The sequence below is a fragment of the Eupeodes corollae genome, chromosome 1 (genome assembly GCF_945859685.1).
Source record: "Eupeodes corollae chromosome 1, idEupCoro1.1, whole genome shotgun sequence".
NCBI lineage: Eukaryota > Metazoa > Arthropoda > Insecta > Diptera > Syrphidae > Eupeodes > Eupeodes corollae.
This window is the reverse complement of record NC_079147.1, coordinates 243,260,420-243,279,332: the sequence shown is the minus strand read 5'-3', so window position 1 is coordinate 243,279,332 and position 18,913 is coordinate 243,260,420. Positions and strand designations below refer to the sequence as shown.

Below are 18,913 nucleotides of genomic sequence, written 5' to 3'. Positions count from 1 at the left end.
ACTGGGTTAGCAGATTCGGCGTTCCATTAGAACTGCATTCCGACCATGGAAGGAATTTTGAATCAAACATATTTCAGGAAGTTTGTGGGCTTCTTCACATCAATAAGACAAGAAGAACATCACTCCATCCACAACCTGACGGCATGGTCGAACGATTCAACTGAACCCTGAAGGAACATCTTTGCGAAGTTGTGGACGACAAGCAGCAAGATTGAGATCGACACATTCCACTGTTTTTGATGGCGTATCGAAGTACAAGACATAGCTCAACTGGCCATACACCGTCTAAGATTTTGATGGGAAGGAACATCTGACTGCCGAGCGAAATAAAATTTGGATGTCCCACGTCGGAGCCGCAAGTCGAGGATGACTACATTGATGACCTCAGTGAAATACCCTTCAGATCCACGACGATACCCGGTTGAAAATAAAGATTTTCAGTGATCGAATGTAGACACGCTACGATACACGAGCGACAACAACAGAGTTCCAAGCAGGAGATCGGGTTTTACAATCCCTATCGACAAAAAGGGTTGTCATCAGAACTTCAACGGGACTGGGGAGATCCATATACAGTCATTACAAAAATCAACGACGTCGTGTACCGGTTACAAAAGGGGGTCAGAAGAAAACCTAAAGTTGTACATCGCTACCGGCTACAACGCTGCAGTGGTGATGATAACGATGGATTTGTTCGGGAGATCAATCCCAAGGAGGGGCAATGTAATATGTGTACACTCTTTACCTCTTTTACTCTAATATCGTGTTATAGTAGAATAAGTACGTAGCAACCGTTTTCTTTGTAGTAGTAAAAACTCGAGTAGAACATTTAGAATAAGGGGCAACATCTAGTGATTACGAGGAGAACTCGCTTCTTTAAGCATCGAGCACATTCAGCGCCTACAAGAAACTAGTAGTTTCTCGAACCTATTTGAGGTATATAAATAGGCGCTTGGAGGCGAAGCGGTTGATTATTGATTGTGAACTGCGATAAAGTAAAGACCGTGTTTGAAATAAATAAGTTTGAAGCGATTTAAATAAAGTAAAATTGTGTTTTATTTACAAGTATGAATAATTTTTAACTGTCGAAATAAGCCGAATATTACAATACTTTTTATGGCCGGGTTGGAAGATATGGATGGGGACGTTTCAATAAGAAATTGCCACTTGCCACACAGCGAACGAAACAATGGCTCTTTTGCGTGATGTTAATGATTTCAATGGGCACGTTGTTGCGTTATAAATGAACGCAACATTTTCTTTAAACATTTAATTTTAATTAAAGTAAAAAAAAAAAAAAATGATGCATTTTGCATCCACTTGCACACTTGTTTTTTGTTTACAATTTTCGATCTGACAACTGTCATATTCCTTCTACACGAGGATGAGAGAGAGCGGGACGGCCATAGTCCTTCTGACCATGGTTCTCTCTGTCATTTTCGTGAGGAAAAAAAAATACCAAGTCTCGTTTCAGGTTTCAAATAAGGATGGTTTCCATGGAAGTGAAACCAAACCAGATGGACGGTCTGGTCCAGACGTAAAGTTTCATGAGAAGTCACTCCAAGTGGAGAATGGCCTACGGCCCAACTTTAACTCTTTAGAAAACTTTTTTTTGTAAATTTATATTCTTTAATTATTAATTTAATTAATTAATTTAATTATTTTGTCCATGTTGTTAATCATTTCTAACGTCAAGCATATTAAAAAAAAAAAATTATTGAAAGAAGAATTGTAATACAAAAAAAAAGATTTCATAAATTTTTGGACGTTTAAGTTTCGGGAAACTTAGTTCGGGGTTTAATTAACAGATACCAATTTGTAATTATCTTTTTTTCTTTCGCGCGGTTGTTTTGAAGATAAAGTTAAATTTAAAGTTAAAGTACAGATTTTTCTCGATCTTAAATTTCATAGTCATTGTTCGATATCAAGGTAGAAAGTGGGGCTGGCTGAATGCAGCTCCTGGAATCGTCGTGACCTGGAACTGAATCCAGCGGGCGGCGAATTCCAGGATGACTTGCATTTAGCTGTGAGAAAAGAGCGAGTAAGCGGGATCGCGAGAATTTCATCACAAGTTGAGATCAACATGCCGATCTCCGATTGGCTGTTGATGATGTGATTGAAATCCGCCACTCCATATTGGCTGAAAGCTAAAATGGCGGGAGAGGTAAAGAAGAGATAGGACAGATCTTGAGATCTGGCCGTCAATTCTTGTCAAACTGTCAAGGAGTGCAGATAACAAAATTTTTTGAGAAATTCGAACAAAGAGTGTGAAAAAAAAAGATTGAGAAAAAATTACAAAAAAAAAGTGTCGGGACTGAGGAAAAATAAAGAAGAAAAAGGAAGTTAGTTGAGAATAAGTTGCTAGTTTGGGATTTTCAAAAAAAAAAAAGATAAGTACAAATTTCATTGGTTCGGTATAAAATCGTTTTGACATTTAATTTTTTTTTATTCTTTTTTAATCCCCAATTTATTGATGGGAATTTAGACCTTAACGGTCCATAATTTATGAAATCTTTTGTTTAATTGTTGGAAAAGATCCTGAGTTTTCATCCTGCTTGTGCAAGGTTTCTCAGGCCTATTTAACTTAATAAACATATCTTAAAAAGATTTCCATTTTGTTCTTTCTTTTGTTTCTATCGTGGTTTTATTATTGTGTTGTTTTTTTTTTTCTTCTTAAAGGTTTGCAATTTCCTTTTTTTTATTTCAGAGAAAAAATTGCTGGCGCCCCTTTTCTTACTTAACGTAAGAACGCCCCTGTGGCAAATTTTTAATCAAACAATAATTTTAATATCAACGTGATATCATATCCATACGCAACTTTATCAATCGATTCATCGATTGATTATTAATTGCTGAACCCACCCCTTTCTGAGCTCGTCGTGGTGGCAGCACTTAAATTGCTGCCTGTTGCAATTTTTGCCTCGTCGCTTATTCGCCGCTGTCGTTTGACAGCTCGATATAATCCTTTTAATTCGGTTCTTGTTTTTCTTCGCGGTTAATTTGTTTAATTTTATTTTCGTTTAATTTCATTTTTTTAATCTTCGGCAAAATAAATTGCAACAAATTGACGCCCATAACGTGGGGCTTGTAAAAGAAAAATTACTTCATTCTTCTGGAAATCTTGTGTGGAAAAATTTACTTGTTGTTTTTGGGAATCGTGTGCTGTGCCTTGGTGTCTGGTTTTTCTTTAGCTAAGTTTTGTGACTTTTTGTTCTTGTGTTTTATCATTGAAAGTTTTACTAATTCTTTTTTGTTTTCCTATAGGATATTTGTGAAGTGGAATAAAGGAAAAAATCTTGTGCCGGGGAGTTGAAACAGCGGTGGGAATCCTCAAAAATTAACCCCATTTGGTTGAATGTTTTCAGTATTGAATTGAGTGAGTGTTTCTTTTACTTTTTTGTATTTTCTTTGATAAAATTGAAAAAAAAGAATTAATTTGATTAAGCATACAATATATAGACAAATACATATATAGTTATATTGACCAGTGATAGTGGAGATTTCGGGTTGATCTTGAAGGTGACCTTTTTATCATTTTGATATAACTATATATATATATATAAATAATACATATATTCAATATTCATAATTTTGGCGGTAATAATTTCAAGTTTTATTGACGGTTCTTTTTTTTTGTGATATATTTAATTTTGATATAATTTTTTATTGGTGTTACCAGAGTAATTTATTTTTGTGTTTTCTTAAAATTGAATGCGATACAAATTTTTTCTTATTAATAGTTTTTGTAGGTTTTCTTAAAATTTAGTTGAGTCTTATTAGTGTTACCATAGTAATTTTTTTTTTGGTTTCCCAAAATTTATTTTAAATAATTTAGCTGGTGGTATCATTTTGATTTTCTTTTAGTTTTTTTTAAATTTATTTGATTTCCTTTTCTTTCCGTACTGGGTTACCTTATTAATTTTTTTTTATTTTTTTGGTTTTTCTTTAAATTAATTTTAAAATAATTTCGCTAGTGTTATCGTATTGATTTTCTCTTAGGATTTCTTAAAATTTACTTGATCTTTTGTTGGGGTGACCATATTGATTTTTTTTTTAAGTCCTTAAAATAATTTCAATATTACTCTTTTCTGGTGTTACCATATTGTTTTTTTTGATAATTTTTTTTGATATTGGATATAGTTGAGGTTGAGAATTAGAGTTTCTTTTTAAGGTGTTCTTTTTGTTAGTATTGATCGTTTTAAATTTTGTTTTACTTTAATTGGACATAGTTGCCATCGTTGGTTGATTCAGTTAAAAGGGTGGTTTTATTTTTCAACGCTTTTAAATACAATTTTGTTGTAGTTTTCTTTTAGGAAATATTTTTGTTAGGATGGATATTAATAGGCTTTCCAAAGAAGAACTCGTTTATGAGTTGCGGGCTAGGGGCCTGAAGGAAGGGTCTAAAGTTGATGAGATGAGGATGACTCTCAGGGCTAGTCGTATGCTGGAACGGACTGGTTCAATTTCTTCGGATAGTCCTCACTATCCATATTCATTTGAAGAGGATTCAAAGGCGGTTAGGGCGAAAGTTTTAGAAATTAGGGACTTGCTTCCGAATGTGTCGAAAAATCCGAAGTCGTCGGATTATCAGAAAGTGTTGACAAAAATCGAGTGGTCGTTGGGTAGGATCTCTAGGGCTAAGGCCGAATCGTCGGATGAGGTTAACGAGGTAGCGGATTTAAGGGGGGAAATTTTGCTTTTGATGGCGAAATTGTCCGAGGTAGAGGAGGTGATGGAACCTCCTAAAAATGTTAACAATAATAATGATAATAATCAATCAACAATGTCGACAGCAGATTTGGAAGCGCCAGCTGCGTCAGTCGGCCAACGAACGAGCTCTAGTGGGTTCCAAATACAGGGTGATTCACCCCGTGACCGGAACCCCGAGCGACCATATAAGTGGAACGTGCAGTTCTCTGGTGAACGGTGTGGTTCATCAGTGAACTCTTTTATTGAAAGAATAGAAGAATTAAGGGAGGCTCGCGGTGTTTCGGAAGAAGCAATTTACAGGTCAGCGGTGGATTTGTTTACTGGGAAGGCGCTCCTCTGGTTTAGGGCGATTAGGGACACGGCTTCAACATGGAAAGAGTTGGTTAGGGAATTGAAGTTGGAGTTTTTGCCCTCCAATTATGATGATCTCTTGTTGGATGAGGTCAGGCGTCGAACCCAGGGTAAGGAAGAGTCAATAGGCATGTACGTTGCGCTCATGCAGACTCTTTTCAAACGTTTTTCGGAGCCTCTGAGTGAGAATAGGAAGTTGGCTATTCTCATGAAGAATATCGCTCCATTTTACCAGACACAGCTAGGTTTAGCTGACATTAAGTCAGTCAACGATTTGGTGGCCTTGGGCAGAAGGCTGGAAACCATTAGGGCAAATGTTGAGTCGTTCGTTCCTCCACCCTCTTATCGCAACAGGTCGGCTTTGGAGCCGGATGTTGCTTATATCGCCTCGGTATCGGATACTCGAGTTGCGGTTAATCCTGATCCCCCTCCGAATAGAAACAATCGTTGTTTTAAGTGTAACCGGGAAGGCCATTTCGCTAATTCCTGTTCCGCTCCTAGGCGCTGCTTTGGTTGTGGTACTGTAGGGACCACAAGACAAAATTGTAGACGCTGCTCGTCGGGAAACGGGCAACGGACTCTTGGGCCAGCAGGACAAGAGCGCCGGCGTCAGAGTTAAGAAGGTTGCCTGCTGGCGACCAGTTGGCTTACAAGGTTAGGTTAGGTTTCACGTTAGATTCAAGCGGTACAGATAGACGTCCGTTTTTAGGAGTTAATATTTATGGTTTTAGGTTTTTAGGATTACTAGATTCTGGAGCATCGCGAACGATTATTTGTAGGGACGCATGGCATGTTTTAAAAGATTTAGGATTACAATTAGATAGTTCAAATATTAGGGAAGTTCATTTAGCAGATGGTGCAGGTATAGGAGTTTTAGGAATAGTTAGAATACCCATTGTTGTAGAGAGTAGGTCAATTTTGATTGAATGCTTAGTCATTCCCAACCTACCGCATGCTTTGATTTTGGGTGCCGATTTTTGGGCATTATCGGGTATAGTCCCGGATTTACGTTCAAACATGTGGAGTTTTTCGAACCAGGAGATAGTGGCTTCGATAGATACTACGTCTATCACAGAGGAGTCTGAGTTAGACGAGGATCAGAAAGGGAAACTTAAACATTTAGTCGAGAATGCTTTCAAGAATATGCCAGAGGGATTAGGGGTAACAACAATGGTAGAACATGTCATTAAAACTTCGTCTGAGCCGATTAAACAAAGGTATTATCCGGTTTCACCGGCAATGCAGGAACATATAGATAGATCACTTCAGGAGATGTTGGAAGAGGACGTCATTGAGAAATCAAACAGTCCATGGGCTTCCCCAATTGTTCTCATTAGGAAAAAGGATGATAGTTTTAGGTTTTGTGTCGACTTTAGGAAGGTTAACCAGGTGACAGAAAGGGATGCGTATCCGTTGCCGATAATTTCGGCTATTTTAGATAAACTTAGGAATGCCAAATTTTTAACATCGTTGGACATTAAGTCCGCTTACTGGCAGATTCCAATGGCAATGGAATCGCGGAAATACACTGCTTTTACGGTACCTGGTAGGGGTCTATTTCAATTCAAAAGAATGCCTTTTGGATTACACAACGCGCCTGCAACATGGCAGCGTTTCATCGATAGTGTGTTAGGGCCTGAGTTGGAACCATTCGTTTTCGTGTATCTGGATGATATCATTATCGTCACAGATACATTTGAAAAACATTTAGAGATTTTAGGTGAGGTTCTTAGGAGATTACGAGAGGCGGGGCTGAAAGTAGGCCGCGACAAATGTAATTTTTGTAGACCTTCTCTTAAATTCTTAGGTTATGTAGTCGACAAAAACGGGTTACACGTAGACCCGGAAAAAGTTGATGGTATGATCAAAATAACAGCACCTAAAAATGTAAAACAAGTTAGGAGTTTCATAGGGACAGTTTCATGGTACAGACGCTTCGTACCGAATTTCGCTACACTAGTTAGGCCTTTAACAGATTTGTTGAAAAAGAGTAGGAAATTCGTTTGGTCACAGGAATGTGAAGATAGTTTTCGTCAAGCAAAGGAATGCTTAATCACGGCTCCAATTTTGACATGTCCAGATTTCAAGCTTCCATTTGTCGTTCAGACAGATGCATCCGACTACGGCATCGGGGCCGTACTCACCCAAACATTTGAAGAGGGGGAAAAAGTAATTTGTTACTTAAGTAGGTCACTCAATAGGAGTGAAAGAAATTATTCCACTACGGAAAAGGAATGTTTGGCAGTTTTATGGGCGGTCGAGAAGTTACGACCTTATATCGAAGGAGTTCGGTTTACGGTCGTAACGGATCACTATTCTTTGATTTGGTTGAGCAATCTCAAAGATCCACAAGGTAGACTTGCACGTTGGGCAGTTCGGCTGCAACAGTTTGATTTTGAAATCATTCATAGGAAAGGGAAAGAACATGTAGTACCAGACATGTTATCTCGGGGAGTTCCAGAGTTAGCTGGGATTTCAGATGAGGATAAGGACCCTTGGGTGGCTAAGATGGTTTCGTCAGTTGAGTCTAATCCGTTAGCTTTTCCGAATTGGAGAGTAGACAATGGCAGGTTATACAAATTTGTAAAGTCAAATCATGTGATCGTGCACGACAATAACGAAGAGTGGAAGTTAGTAGTCGGAAAGAAAGATAGGTTAGTAGTGTTGAAAGAGTGTCACGATAGTCCACTAGCGGGACACATGGGGGTTAGAAAAACGTTCGCGAGAGTAGGAGCTAAATATTATTGGCCTAAGATGAGAGTAGACGTCACTAAATATGTTAGGAAATGTAGTATATGCCAACAAGTGAAACCGATCAATGACAAGCCAGCCGGTCTTATGACTGAGAGAGTAGGAGCATCATCTCCTTGGGAGATGATTAGCGTAGATTTAGTAGGGCCCTTACCTAAGTCCAACAGAGGATTTATGTATATTTTAACAGTAGTAGATTATCTTACCAAATTTCCCTTATTGTTTCCGCTCAGGACAGCCACCGCAAAGGCGGTATGTAAAGAGTTAGAAGATAATGTTTTTCTGTTATTTGGAGTTCCCAAAATTGTCATTTGTGACAATGGTCCGCAGTTCAAGAGTAGGGAGTTGAGGACACTTTGTGAAGGTTATTCGTCGAAAATTAGGTTTACTCCGCATTACCATCCACAGGCTAATCCTGCCGAAAGGATTAACCAAATTATCAAAACAACCTTAAGAGCGTACGTTTCAGAGAATCATCGAGTCTGGGATTCTCAGTTAGCTAAGGTAGCTTGTGCTATACGCACATCCCAACATGAAGTTCTAGGTGTTAGTCCTTACTATGCGAACTTTGGGAAAGAGATGTCAACGAGTGGGAATTACGAAGGCATTAGGAGTGAGAGTATTGAAGGGAATAGGAGAGTCGAAGGAGGAACCATTGAAGAACGGTTCAGGAAGTTGAGAATAGAGATAGCTGCAAAATTAAAAGTAGCGGTTAAGAAATCCGCCGAGACATACAATCTCAGGAGGAGAGATACTCAATATCTCCCGAACGACCTCGTATGGCGAAGGAATTTTGTTTTATCCGATGCTGCTAATTACTATGCAGCTAAATTGGCACCAAAGTTTGTGGGCCCATTTAAAATCTCTAAAAGGTTATCTCCTTGGACTTATGTTCTTGTAGATGACAACGGCAAAGATCGTGGCACTTGGCACATAAAAGATCTGAAGCCATTTACGTCGTTATCGGAAAATTGATAAATATTGGAAGTCCCTTTTTAAGTAATGTTTCTATCTCGTGATTATTAAACGAGAGAACTTTTTTTTAGTAATCTTGTTTGTGTTATGAACAAACACCTTTTCAAGGAGGAAAGGGTGGGATTTGTTGCGTTATAAATGAACGCAACATTTTCTTTAAACATTTAATTTTAATTAAAGTAAAAAAAAAAAAAATGATGCATTTTGCATCCACTTGCACACTTGTTTTTTGTTTACAATTTTCGATCTGACAACTGTCATATTCCTTCTACACGAGGATGAGAGAGAGCGGGACGGCCATAGTCCTTCTGACCATGGTTCTCTCTGTCATTTTCGTGAGGAAAAAAAAATACCAAGTCTCGTTTCAGGTTTCAAATAAGGATGGTTTCCATGGAAGTGAAACCAAACCAGATGGACGGTCTGGTCCAGACGTAAAGTTTCATGAGAAGTCACTCCAAGTGGAGAATGGCCTACGGCCCAACTTTAACTCTTTAGAAAACTTTTTTTTGTAAATTTATATTCTTTAATTATTAATTTAATTAATTAATTTAATTATTTTGTCCATGTTGTTAATCATTTCTAACGTCAAGCATATTAAAAAAAAAAAATTATTGAAAGAAGAATTGTAATACAAAAAAAAAGATTTCATAAATTTTTGGACGTTTAAGTTTCGGGAAACTTAGTTCGGGGTTTAATTAACAGATACCAATTTGTAATTATCTTTTTTTCTTTCGCGCGGTTGTTTTGAAGATAAAGTTAAATTTAAAGTTAAAGTACAGATTTTTCTCGATCTTAAATTTCATAGTCATTGTTCGATATCAAGGTAGAAAGTGGGGCTGGCTGAATGCAGCTCCTGGAATCGTCGTGACCTGGAACTGAATCCAGCGGGCGGCGAATTCCAGGATGACTTGCATTTAGCTGTGAGAAAAGAGCGAGTAAGCGGGATCGCGAGAATTTCATCACAAGTTGAGATCAACATGCCGATCTCCGATTGGCTGTTGATGATGTGATTGAAATCCGCCACTCCATATTGGCTGAAAGCTAAAATGGCGGGAGAGGTAAAGAAGAGATAGGACAGATCTTGAGATCTGGCCGTCAATTCTTGTCAAACTGTCAAGGAGTGCAGATAACAAAATTTTTTGAGAAATTCGAACAAAGAGTGTGAAAAAAAAAGATTGAGAAAAAATTACAAAAAAAAAGTGTCGGGACTGAGGAAAAATAAAGAAGAAAAAGGAAGTTAGTTGAGAATAAGTTGCTAGTTTGGGATTTTCAAAAAAAAAAAAGATAAGTACAAATTTCATTGGTTCGGTATAAAATCGTTTTGACATTTAATTTTTTTTTATTCTTTTTTAATCCCCAATTTATTGATGGGAATTTAGACCTTAACGGTCCATAATTTATGAAATCTTTTGTTTAATTGTTGGAAAAGATCCTGAGTTTTCATCCTGCTTGTGCAAGGTTTCTCAGGCCTATTTAACTTAATAAACATATCTTAAAAAGATTTCCATTTTGTTCTTTCTTTTGTTTCTATCGTGGTTTTATTATTGTGTTGTTTTTTTTTTTCTTCTTAAAGGTTTGCAATTTCCTTTTTTTTATTTCAGAGAAAAAATTGCTGGCGCCCCTTTTCTTACTTAACGTAAGAACGCCCCTGTGGCAAATTTTTAATCAAACAATAATTTTGATATCAACGTGATATCATATCCATACGCAACTTTATCAATCGATTCATCGATTGATTATTAATTGCTGAACCCACCCCTTTCTGAGCTCGTCGTGGTGGCAGCACTTAAATTGCTGCCTGTTGCAATTTTTGCCTCGTCGCTTATTCGCCGCTGTCGTTTGACAGCTCGATATAATCCTTTTAATTCGGTTCTTGTTTTTCTTCGCGGTTAATTTGTTTAATTTTATTTTCGTTTAATTTCATTTTTTTAATCTTCGGCAAAATAAATTGCAACAACGTGATCTGACACCTTTAGACTTATTTTTTTTTTAGGTTATTTGAATGAAAAGGTGTACTTTGACTAGCCATAATTTAAGAGCTAAGTGGTGTGGTGATTTGGCACATTAATATCATAGAACCTCAATTATTTCTCAGCATCATCGAAAATTTCCATCCAATGGAATTGCTGCCGAGGTCGACCATAAGGCCGATGTTTTGTGAAATAGATAATTGAACTTTACACATTTTATCATAATAAAAAGAAATGCTACCAATTATCTAAATGATTTGTGTTTTATTCAAAATCAACATCGACCCTTGAAATTTAACCACCCTTTATTTTAAAGAAGAAACTTGAACTTTTGTTATCTTTAATTTCAAATTTAAAAACTTATTCAAAATGTCTAATATGGCAAAATAATAGGTTGAGCTTTTGTTAATACTTTTTTACCTTTTTGTATTAATTTTTTTTCCAATTTGTGATCTTTTTGAATTCATTTTCTTTTTTTCAATTCCAAAAATATTTTAACCAAATCTTGAGTTCTGAAATCATTTTGTTTGATTGAACGAAAGTCAAAATTTGTTGTCAATTTTCGAAATCCTAGCACCCCTCCAATAACTAACCCTTTTTCAATGATCAACATTAAGTTTACCAAAATTTGTGTAACTTAGTTCTCTTTCGTTGTTAAGAATAGAGATTAAAAAGTTTTGACCTTGAACTCGTTGGTTTTATTACCGTTGCGAAATTGATTCCAAAAGAATACCTCTCTGGGCCAATTCTTCTAATCAGATACCAACATTGATGGTTTTTTCTTTCTAGAGAATCTCTTCTTTTCTTTCGTGCTAAAAATTTTAAGTCAACAACAAAAAATTTGGCATTGGTCGGTTTGGTCGGTTTAGGTATTTAATTAAATTGTGACAGTCACAAATTTCTATATGCCAAAGGTATAATATCTCATCGCGAGGAAATCCCCCAAAACAAAACGAATGAATTAATTAACTAATCAGAATGTGGCCACCAGGTGCGTTGACCTCCAATCTTAGATTGGGTATAGGTATAGGTATACTTTTGACAAGCAAGCTTGTTGCGGCAACGCACCACACCAAGATAGGTATAGGCGCCTTCTCTCTTGCCAGTAGCGAGCCATCGGCAAAATGCCTTTCACATATAAATACCTACTATCTAAATGTGCGAGTCATTGGCTTTACGGGACATACTAGGTATAAACAAAGTTGGCCAATCAATCGGCTGGCTATCGAGGCATCTAGCAAGTCAAATAGCCAGCCAGCTAGCGCCAGAGCTTATATTTGCTCTCAAAAAAAGGTTCTGTCCGGGTCAACAGTCTTATGACGACGACGACGCACGACGCGACGTGTGTTGTGGTTTTGTTTTTTGTTTTCTTAATTTGTTTTTGCAACAAACTGTGTTTGATATAGGTATATGTAGGTATAACCTGCGTTGCACAAAAATGCGTGCCACCTGGTAGTGCTTTGTCGAACTGTCAATCATTGTGTGATGGAAATTCAGCTTTCAACTCGCACTTGTCTTTCTTCTGAGGGGCAAATACAGTAACAGATATAGACCCTGCGCCTGGCGACTTGGAATGGCAGAAAGATACTTCAGCGCCACCGCCACGCCGCCACTGACTGTCACTTCTCCGACTTGTGCCAGTAATGCACCACAAACGAATTGGGCAACTTTCATTCTGCGACTCAAGTCGAGTGATGTGTATGTTTGCTGGACCAGTCCATCAAGCTTCCAGAGGCTTCGCAGCCTATCGCAGTATAAAGTAAAGGTGGAGTTGGAGCACCATAGAGCGAGATGGAAGGAGAGAGTGATGGTGATGCCCATGCCGCTTGCCTCCTGCCAAATTCACTTCAACAACGCAACAGTTGGAGTCGCGGCATTTCTAATTTAAACATTGCTTTGGCATGTAACCACTGACAGGTTTGGAATTCGTTGTTGATCTGTTTATGTCCAACGGGTGTGCTATTAATAATAAAATAGCGAAAATACCTGGGCCAATGCGCTGCGCTGCGCATGTTCCCTTCAGCTCTCTTATAACTCTCAATATACTCCAAACGCTTGACTGCTGCCGCTGAGCTGCGCGTATTTCTGATTTCTGATGTGTAGTTTGTATAAAACCAGACTCAAAACTGCATCAAGTTTATCACCCAGGAATGTGATTAGGACCGCAACCAAATAAGCACACACGCAATTTACTGTGTGAATAGACGAACACCCGTTGCCGTGTTGCCCCAGCTCAAAACCCGTTCGCATCCATTATCCCATTGGGAATTCAAATTTACTGCATGACTCTGCGTCTACCGCAGATGGGTAGGTAAGGTATACTCGTCGAAGTCGTCGTATAGGTTTGGGTTTTGGTTATTGGGTGGCGGTGGCAGTGGCAGCAGGCTTGCGCCAACTTCTCTACTTCCTTTAACCACCGCGACCGACACCAATCTTGGTGAATTAAATTTGATTTATCATGATACGCACAACAAGTGAAAAGGAGTCAGTTGAATTTAAAGGAGAAAAGATATATTTACTTGTCGGACGGTTGTTGTTAGAAATATACGAGTAAATTGACAACTGAAAGTGTCAAACTTGGTTTGCGCTAAATAAACCCGGAATCGGTAGGTAGGAAGGTAGGTACTCACCTCCTTGGCTGGCAGAGGGTCTGGTCCAAGTCCATTCTGTAAAAGAGAAGCAAGAAGATGTTTTGGTATGAGATTTTTAATTCGGTTTATTTTTATTTTGGTGGGTGATTTAGTGTTCAGAGTAGGCAAATGTCAATTAGAATAAACCTAGCAATTCAATAAATTTGCAGAGGTCTTCCTGAATAATGGGAGGTGGATATGCTGTTTGTTTTATTGAAAAATGATCGTATGTATAACTTCTGTAACCAATTATTTGTCCGCAGTTTCTTTCTTCTTTGTACACCGATGGTTAACAAAGTTTAGTTTCACTTTTAACAATTTCAGCAGATTCAAATTTGAAGAATAACAATTGAAATTAAAATAAAACTTCGTCGATACATAAAATGTACAACCTTCTTATTTGAATCAAAAGAGGTTTTTGTTTATTTTAAAAGTGAGATGCTTGTAAAATGAGGCTTTTCATAAACCGGCATCAATTTACCAGCCAAATAACCCAATTTACAGATAAATGTTAGTGTGTATAATGCATATTATGTAGGGTCTGAATATAAGTTTTTTTTTTTTTAATTACAGAACTTAGAAATGGAATAAAACAAAGATGATTTTTTTTCATTGAAATGAAATTATCTCTATTCTAGATATAATCTTCTAAAAATCTTCTGGCTCAGAAATAGTTTAATCTATAGGTCAAATTCTCCAAGACTTTTTTATGCCCGAATATCGGCAATATCGTGACGAATGGTGCTCTCCATTCTCCAAGTAGTCAATCATTTCCATTGGCGTAGACGAACGACTTCACATATCACTACAGGTCAATTGCCATAAGATCGTACAATCTTGGAGAAAATTCATGGGTCCATAACGTTAAATTATGGGTTGACTAAACGTTGCCTTCATAAAATCAATTTTGGTAAAGAGTGTGACATATGTTGCACAATCTTTTTGAAACCACATTTTCGACTCATCATGTTTGTTAATGAAAGAAAAATTAAATAATCATATCTTCGGGCCAATTATTCCGCTAAACAGTCAATTTTTGTGGATATAAGGCGGTCAACCAACGAAAACCAAAATTAAGCTTCATCGCTAAATAAAGTGCGTTTAAAAAGAAAAATTAACAATGATTTTCAAAACAAATTAGCACAATTTGAAAGCGTTGCTCAGGTAACAGTCTGTTCATGTTAAAAAGCCAAACTAAACTAAAAATAAAAAAGATGATGGGATGCGACCCAGACTGATAACTTCCCATCCCGCCTGTTAATTTGTTTTGGTGGTTTGAAGGTTTTCGTGTTGAATTAAAAAAGCTGTCAGTTTTATTAATTATTCTTAAAAATTCTAAAATTATCAACAATATTTTTTATATAAGGAAATAGTTTACATTAAAAATCTTGTTTTTTTAAATAGATTTTTAGTCGAAAACAAATGTTTAACAATTTTAGTAGCATTTCTTAAATTTTTACAAATTGGATGAATGAAATTAATTTGAGAGAGAGAACAGAACATCAATTTTTACCAAATTGGTGTACTATTTGTTGAAGATTTTATTTTTTGTATCAAAAAGCGGACTGTTAAATTTTTATAAAAAAAAAAACTACTAAAAACAATACATTCTGTGAAATAAAAAAAATATGGAGACAAAAAGCTATTTGAGTCGAAAATCAATTTTTATTTACTTTTTTTAATTTTTTTTACGTTTTTAGTTTTTTTGTAAAAAACTGTTAATTCGATTTTTCTTGAAATTTTAGTGAATGTTGACAATAATATTTTTGAAAGAAAAAAGTAGTTTTAAGCAAATATCTTAAAGTTTAAAAAAAATATTTGAGTCGAAAATCAATTTGTACCAACTTTTATTAATTTTCTTGTTTAAGTATTTATTTTTTGTAAAAAAAATTACCTATTCGATTTTTCTCAAAAATTTTGCGAATGTTGAAAACAATGTTTTTTATAAGTTAAAATTAGTTGCAAGCCATAATCTCAAGTTTTTGAAAAGATATTTCAGTCGAAATTCAACTTTTACCAACTTTGAGTAATGTTGTTTTTAGGTTTTTATGTTTTACAAAAAAAACAGTCAGTTTGATTTTTTTAAAAATTTTATCAGATGTTAAACATCGTTATTCTTCGGTGCACAAAATAATTTTGGAGATGAAATCATTTTTTATTCGTTAAATTTTTTCAGTTTTTTGATTTATAAAAAAACCGTCAATTGGGTTTTTTTCTAAAAATATCACCTATAATATATAATATAAAATTTAATTCAAGTCTCTAGCATTATTGGTTAGTGTGATATTTAATTTTAACTAAAATGTTCACCTTTTTTTTAAACGGCTATGGTAAAAAAAACCTACGCAATTTTTGCATTATTATCTGTATATAACAAAATTTATTTGAAGTCGATATCTCTTCTGGTTTTTGCTCTATGGACGAACGAAAAAAAAGTCGAGAACGTACGGACGTACGGACATACGATCGTTTGTACACAGGCACGCACAGATATCTTTTTAAAAATCTATTATTTCGACTCTAGGGATCTTGAAAATTCGAGAAATGTCAAAACTTTCAATTTGACAAATTGGACCCATTACAATAAATTCCTATGGGAAGTTAATTACCTAGCAACTGATAAAATAACAATTATTTAAAATATAGGGTTCTGAAAAAAGTGGACAATCTAGCCGCACCAACTATAGAGGCATCAGTTTACTTTACATCACTTCTAAAATCTTCTCTGCCATAATAATGTGAACGTCTAAAGCCCATAGACAACAACCTAATACGTCCTTAGTGTGGTTATGTGCCTTTAGACCTTGAAAGTCCACAGTCGGTCAAATATTCACATTACGGCATGCAGGTCCTAAAAAAAAACCATCATCATCATCAAATTGACACCCACCATCTTTTCATCGATTTCAAGGTCGCATATGACACAATCTCCAGGGACAAGCTGCTAGTTTTGGCATCCTTGCCAAACGTCAACACTAGAGGCACTATCTTTCAAAAGTCTATCCAATTACTAGCATATGCTGATGAAACTGACATAATCGGAAGACCTCAGCGTGATGTCGATTTGGCTTTTGTGAGTATTGATGCAGAGGCGGAAAAAATGGGCAAAACAAAGTATATGCTGTCGTCAAGAAACAACTTACAACACCAACTTTTAGGCTTTCGTCATCGTCTTGTGCAGAATACAGAATACGTGCCATCGAAAAAGTTCAATCAAACGTCTTATTTATCAAAAAGCAGGTTCAGGAAAACAGCTATTTAAACCGTTAATATTTCTGAAGAATCAACAATAAAAACGATATAAATAAATGTTTGTCGTGGTCTTAAACTTGAGATAAAATCAAATTACAAAAACTTTAGTTCAAAATTTAAAAAAAAAACTTACGATTTTATGCGTTTTCACTTTCTCAGGATCTTACAATTTACTATTCAAAAAACCCAATTAAAATTGAATCAGACGACTTGTTTGGAGAAAATAACAAATAAACTAATAGCAACCGACAAAATATTTGATGGGTTTGTTAAAGCCCAATAGAACATGTAAAATTCAAAACAAGTTCGAAAATGTAACCGTTTTTTGCATTTTTTTGACATTTTTATCAATAATGCATTCGGCCCTAGAAGTTGAAAGCTTGGATTTATCATAAGGACAACATCGTAGAAACAGCCAATAAATCAAAAATCTGTTATGTTCAACGCTTGGTATTATTATCACGTTTACTGAAAAAAATGAACAAAAAATGCATATAACTTTCCTTGTGGTTAAGATAGAACTTTTTTTATAAGTTTTCAGGACGGTCATAAAGTCTGTTATGCGGCATTTCAGGGTTATCCATTACTTACGGGACCCCCTGTATACGTTGGCCATAGAGAAGGACTAGTATAGGTTGATATTAACTTTAAATAGATCTATTTGTATGATATTAACAAACGATATGCAATAAGAGCTTTACAAAAATTTAAATGTTTTGTTAGCTAAATCGAAAAAGTGAGCATTTGGTTGAGCCCGAATTTCGAACTCGAGATTTTAATCAAACATGACATTACGCTGGTAGAGCAGTAGTAAAAAGTTCTATGTTCTAATCAATTATAACCTTTTTGAAGATTCAAAATTTTTCTAAAACAAAATTAACACCTTTCTAATCACAAAATACTACAAATCATTATTATTTTCTGTTTGGACGGTTCAATTGTTTAAGTTTGATATAATAATATATTGCTGTACTAAACGTAGATTTCTTTAAACACAAAAATGTATATTTCATATTCAGTTAAGCCTTTTTCTATTATATTTTTGTGTACAAGTTTGATATTGTTATTGAAACTATACTTAAAGTTTTTAGAGTTCAAATAAAAAGGTAAGTCTGCAATCGCAATGAAAATAAAGATTGTTCAAATTTAAATTTGGCCACGTAAAAAACGCAAGAGAGTGCTGTGAGTCTCATCTTGATTTTGTCAAAATCGGTAACAAAATCTTATCTTGGATCAACAATTTCTATTTTTATCGAAATGTATTAACAGATGACAAATTTTGAACAAAACAGATGCTGACACCATTTTTTTATATTAATATTAAAATATTTTATTAAAAGAACTATAAAGCTCTTAAACAACCTCAAAACTTGAGAACCGATAGTTTTTCAAATTAATTTTATTTTTTTTACCTCGTCATTTAGGAATTCAAAAATAATGTTCCAAAACATTTTCACTGGAACAAATCTTTAAGAATTAGTCATAATATTTTTTACTTAAAACATCAAATTCTCTTTTCTTAAGAATGCATTTTTTAAATTTGCCAAACTCATAACTCAATTGAAAACTGATTGACACGAAATTTTGTATATATTTTGAAAAATAAATTCTCCTACTTTGAAAGTACGGAGGATCTTTTTATATTGCATATTTCATTTTTAAAAATCATCTGATTTTTCAGTTTGCACTTTGAAGAACGCTATTCGACCAAAAATCATTGTATTGCAAAACATCTACGAACTTTAATAGTAAGAATTATAGTAACCCCAAAAACCTAATTTTTTGACCTCTAGGGATGTCCAAGACTTTTTACTAAAAATCCTGAAAGTACTTAGAAATCCAACGAGCATCTCGAAAAATAAAGGAAATAAGTCTTCTCATTTCAAGTCCATAGTACTAGTTTAATTCGACACTACACCATACACCACCCCACCCTGCTAAGCATTCAATCTGGCTTATTGGACCTCTCATAAATTAAAGAAGCATGTGCTTGGAATTATTTACATTCAAAGATATAAAGAACAACTTGATTTGTTTTTCAGTAACATTCCCATTGAGATTCCGAGGACTATTTAGTTACAAAATATAATGATTTTCCTATAAATTCCAAATTTATTAATTGGCTGATAATTTGTCTACAATTCAATTAAATAGATTAATAATAAATTACGTAAGATTTATTATTAATTTATTTAATTTCTTTTGCAGTACAAAATAAACAAACAAAAATTTAGTACAATGGAATTCACTTTTCCATGTCCTTCAGATAAATTA

General features: G+C 35.3%; 1 protein-coding gene and 1 long non-coding RNA gene across 3 annotated transcripts in view; one reads left to right on the top strand and one right to left on the bottom strand.

Moving 5' to 3' along the window:
- LOC129943278 (Krueppel-like factor 6) overlaps window positions 1–18,913 on the bottom strand; it is a 240,615-nt gene that overhangs the window by 178,000 nt on the left and 43,702 nt on the right. The window contains exon 2 of one of the 2 annotated variants that reach the window (XM_056052598.1): window positions 13,388–13,423. The exons of the other annotated variant lie outside the window; for it this stretch is intronic. Coding sequence (XP_055908573.1) covers window positions 13,388–13,423 — 36 coding nt within the window. The remainder of the gene's footprint in view (window positions 1–13,387; window positions 13,424–18,913) is intronic. 2 annotated transcript variants of the gene reach the window in all.
- Window positions 1,236–10,288, top strand: LOC129943279 (uncharacterized). Its single transcript, XR_008781197.1, has 2 exons — window positions 1,236–3,376; window positions 9,156–10,288. It is a non-coding gene; the product is annotated as an uncharacterized LOC129943279 (long non-coding RNA).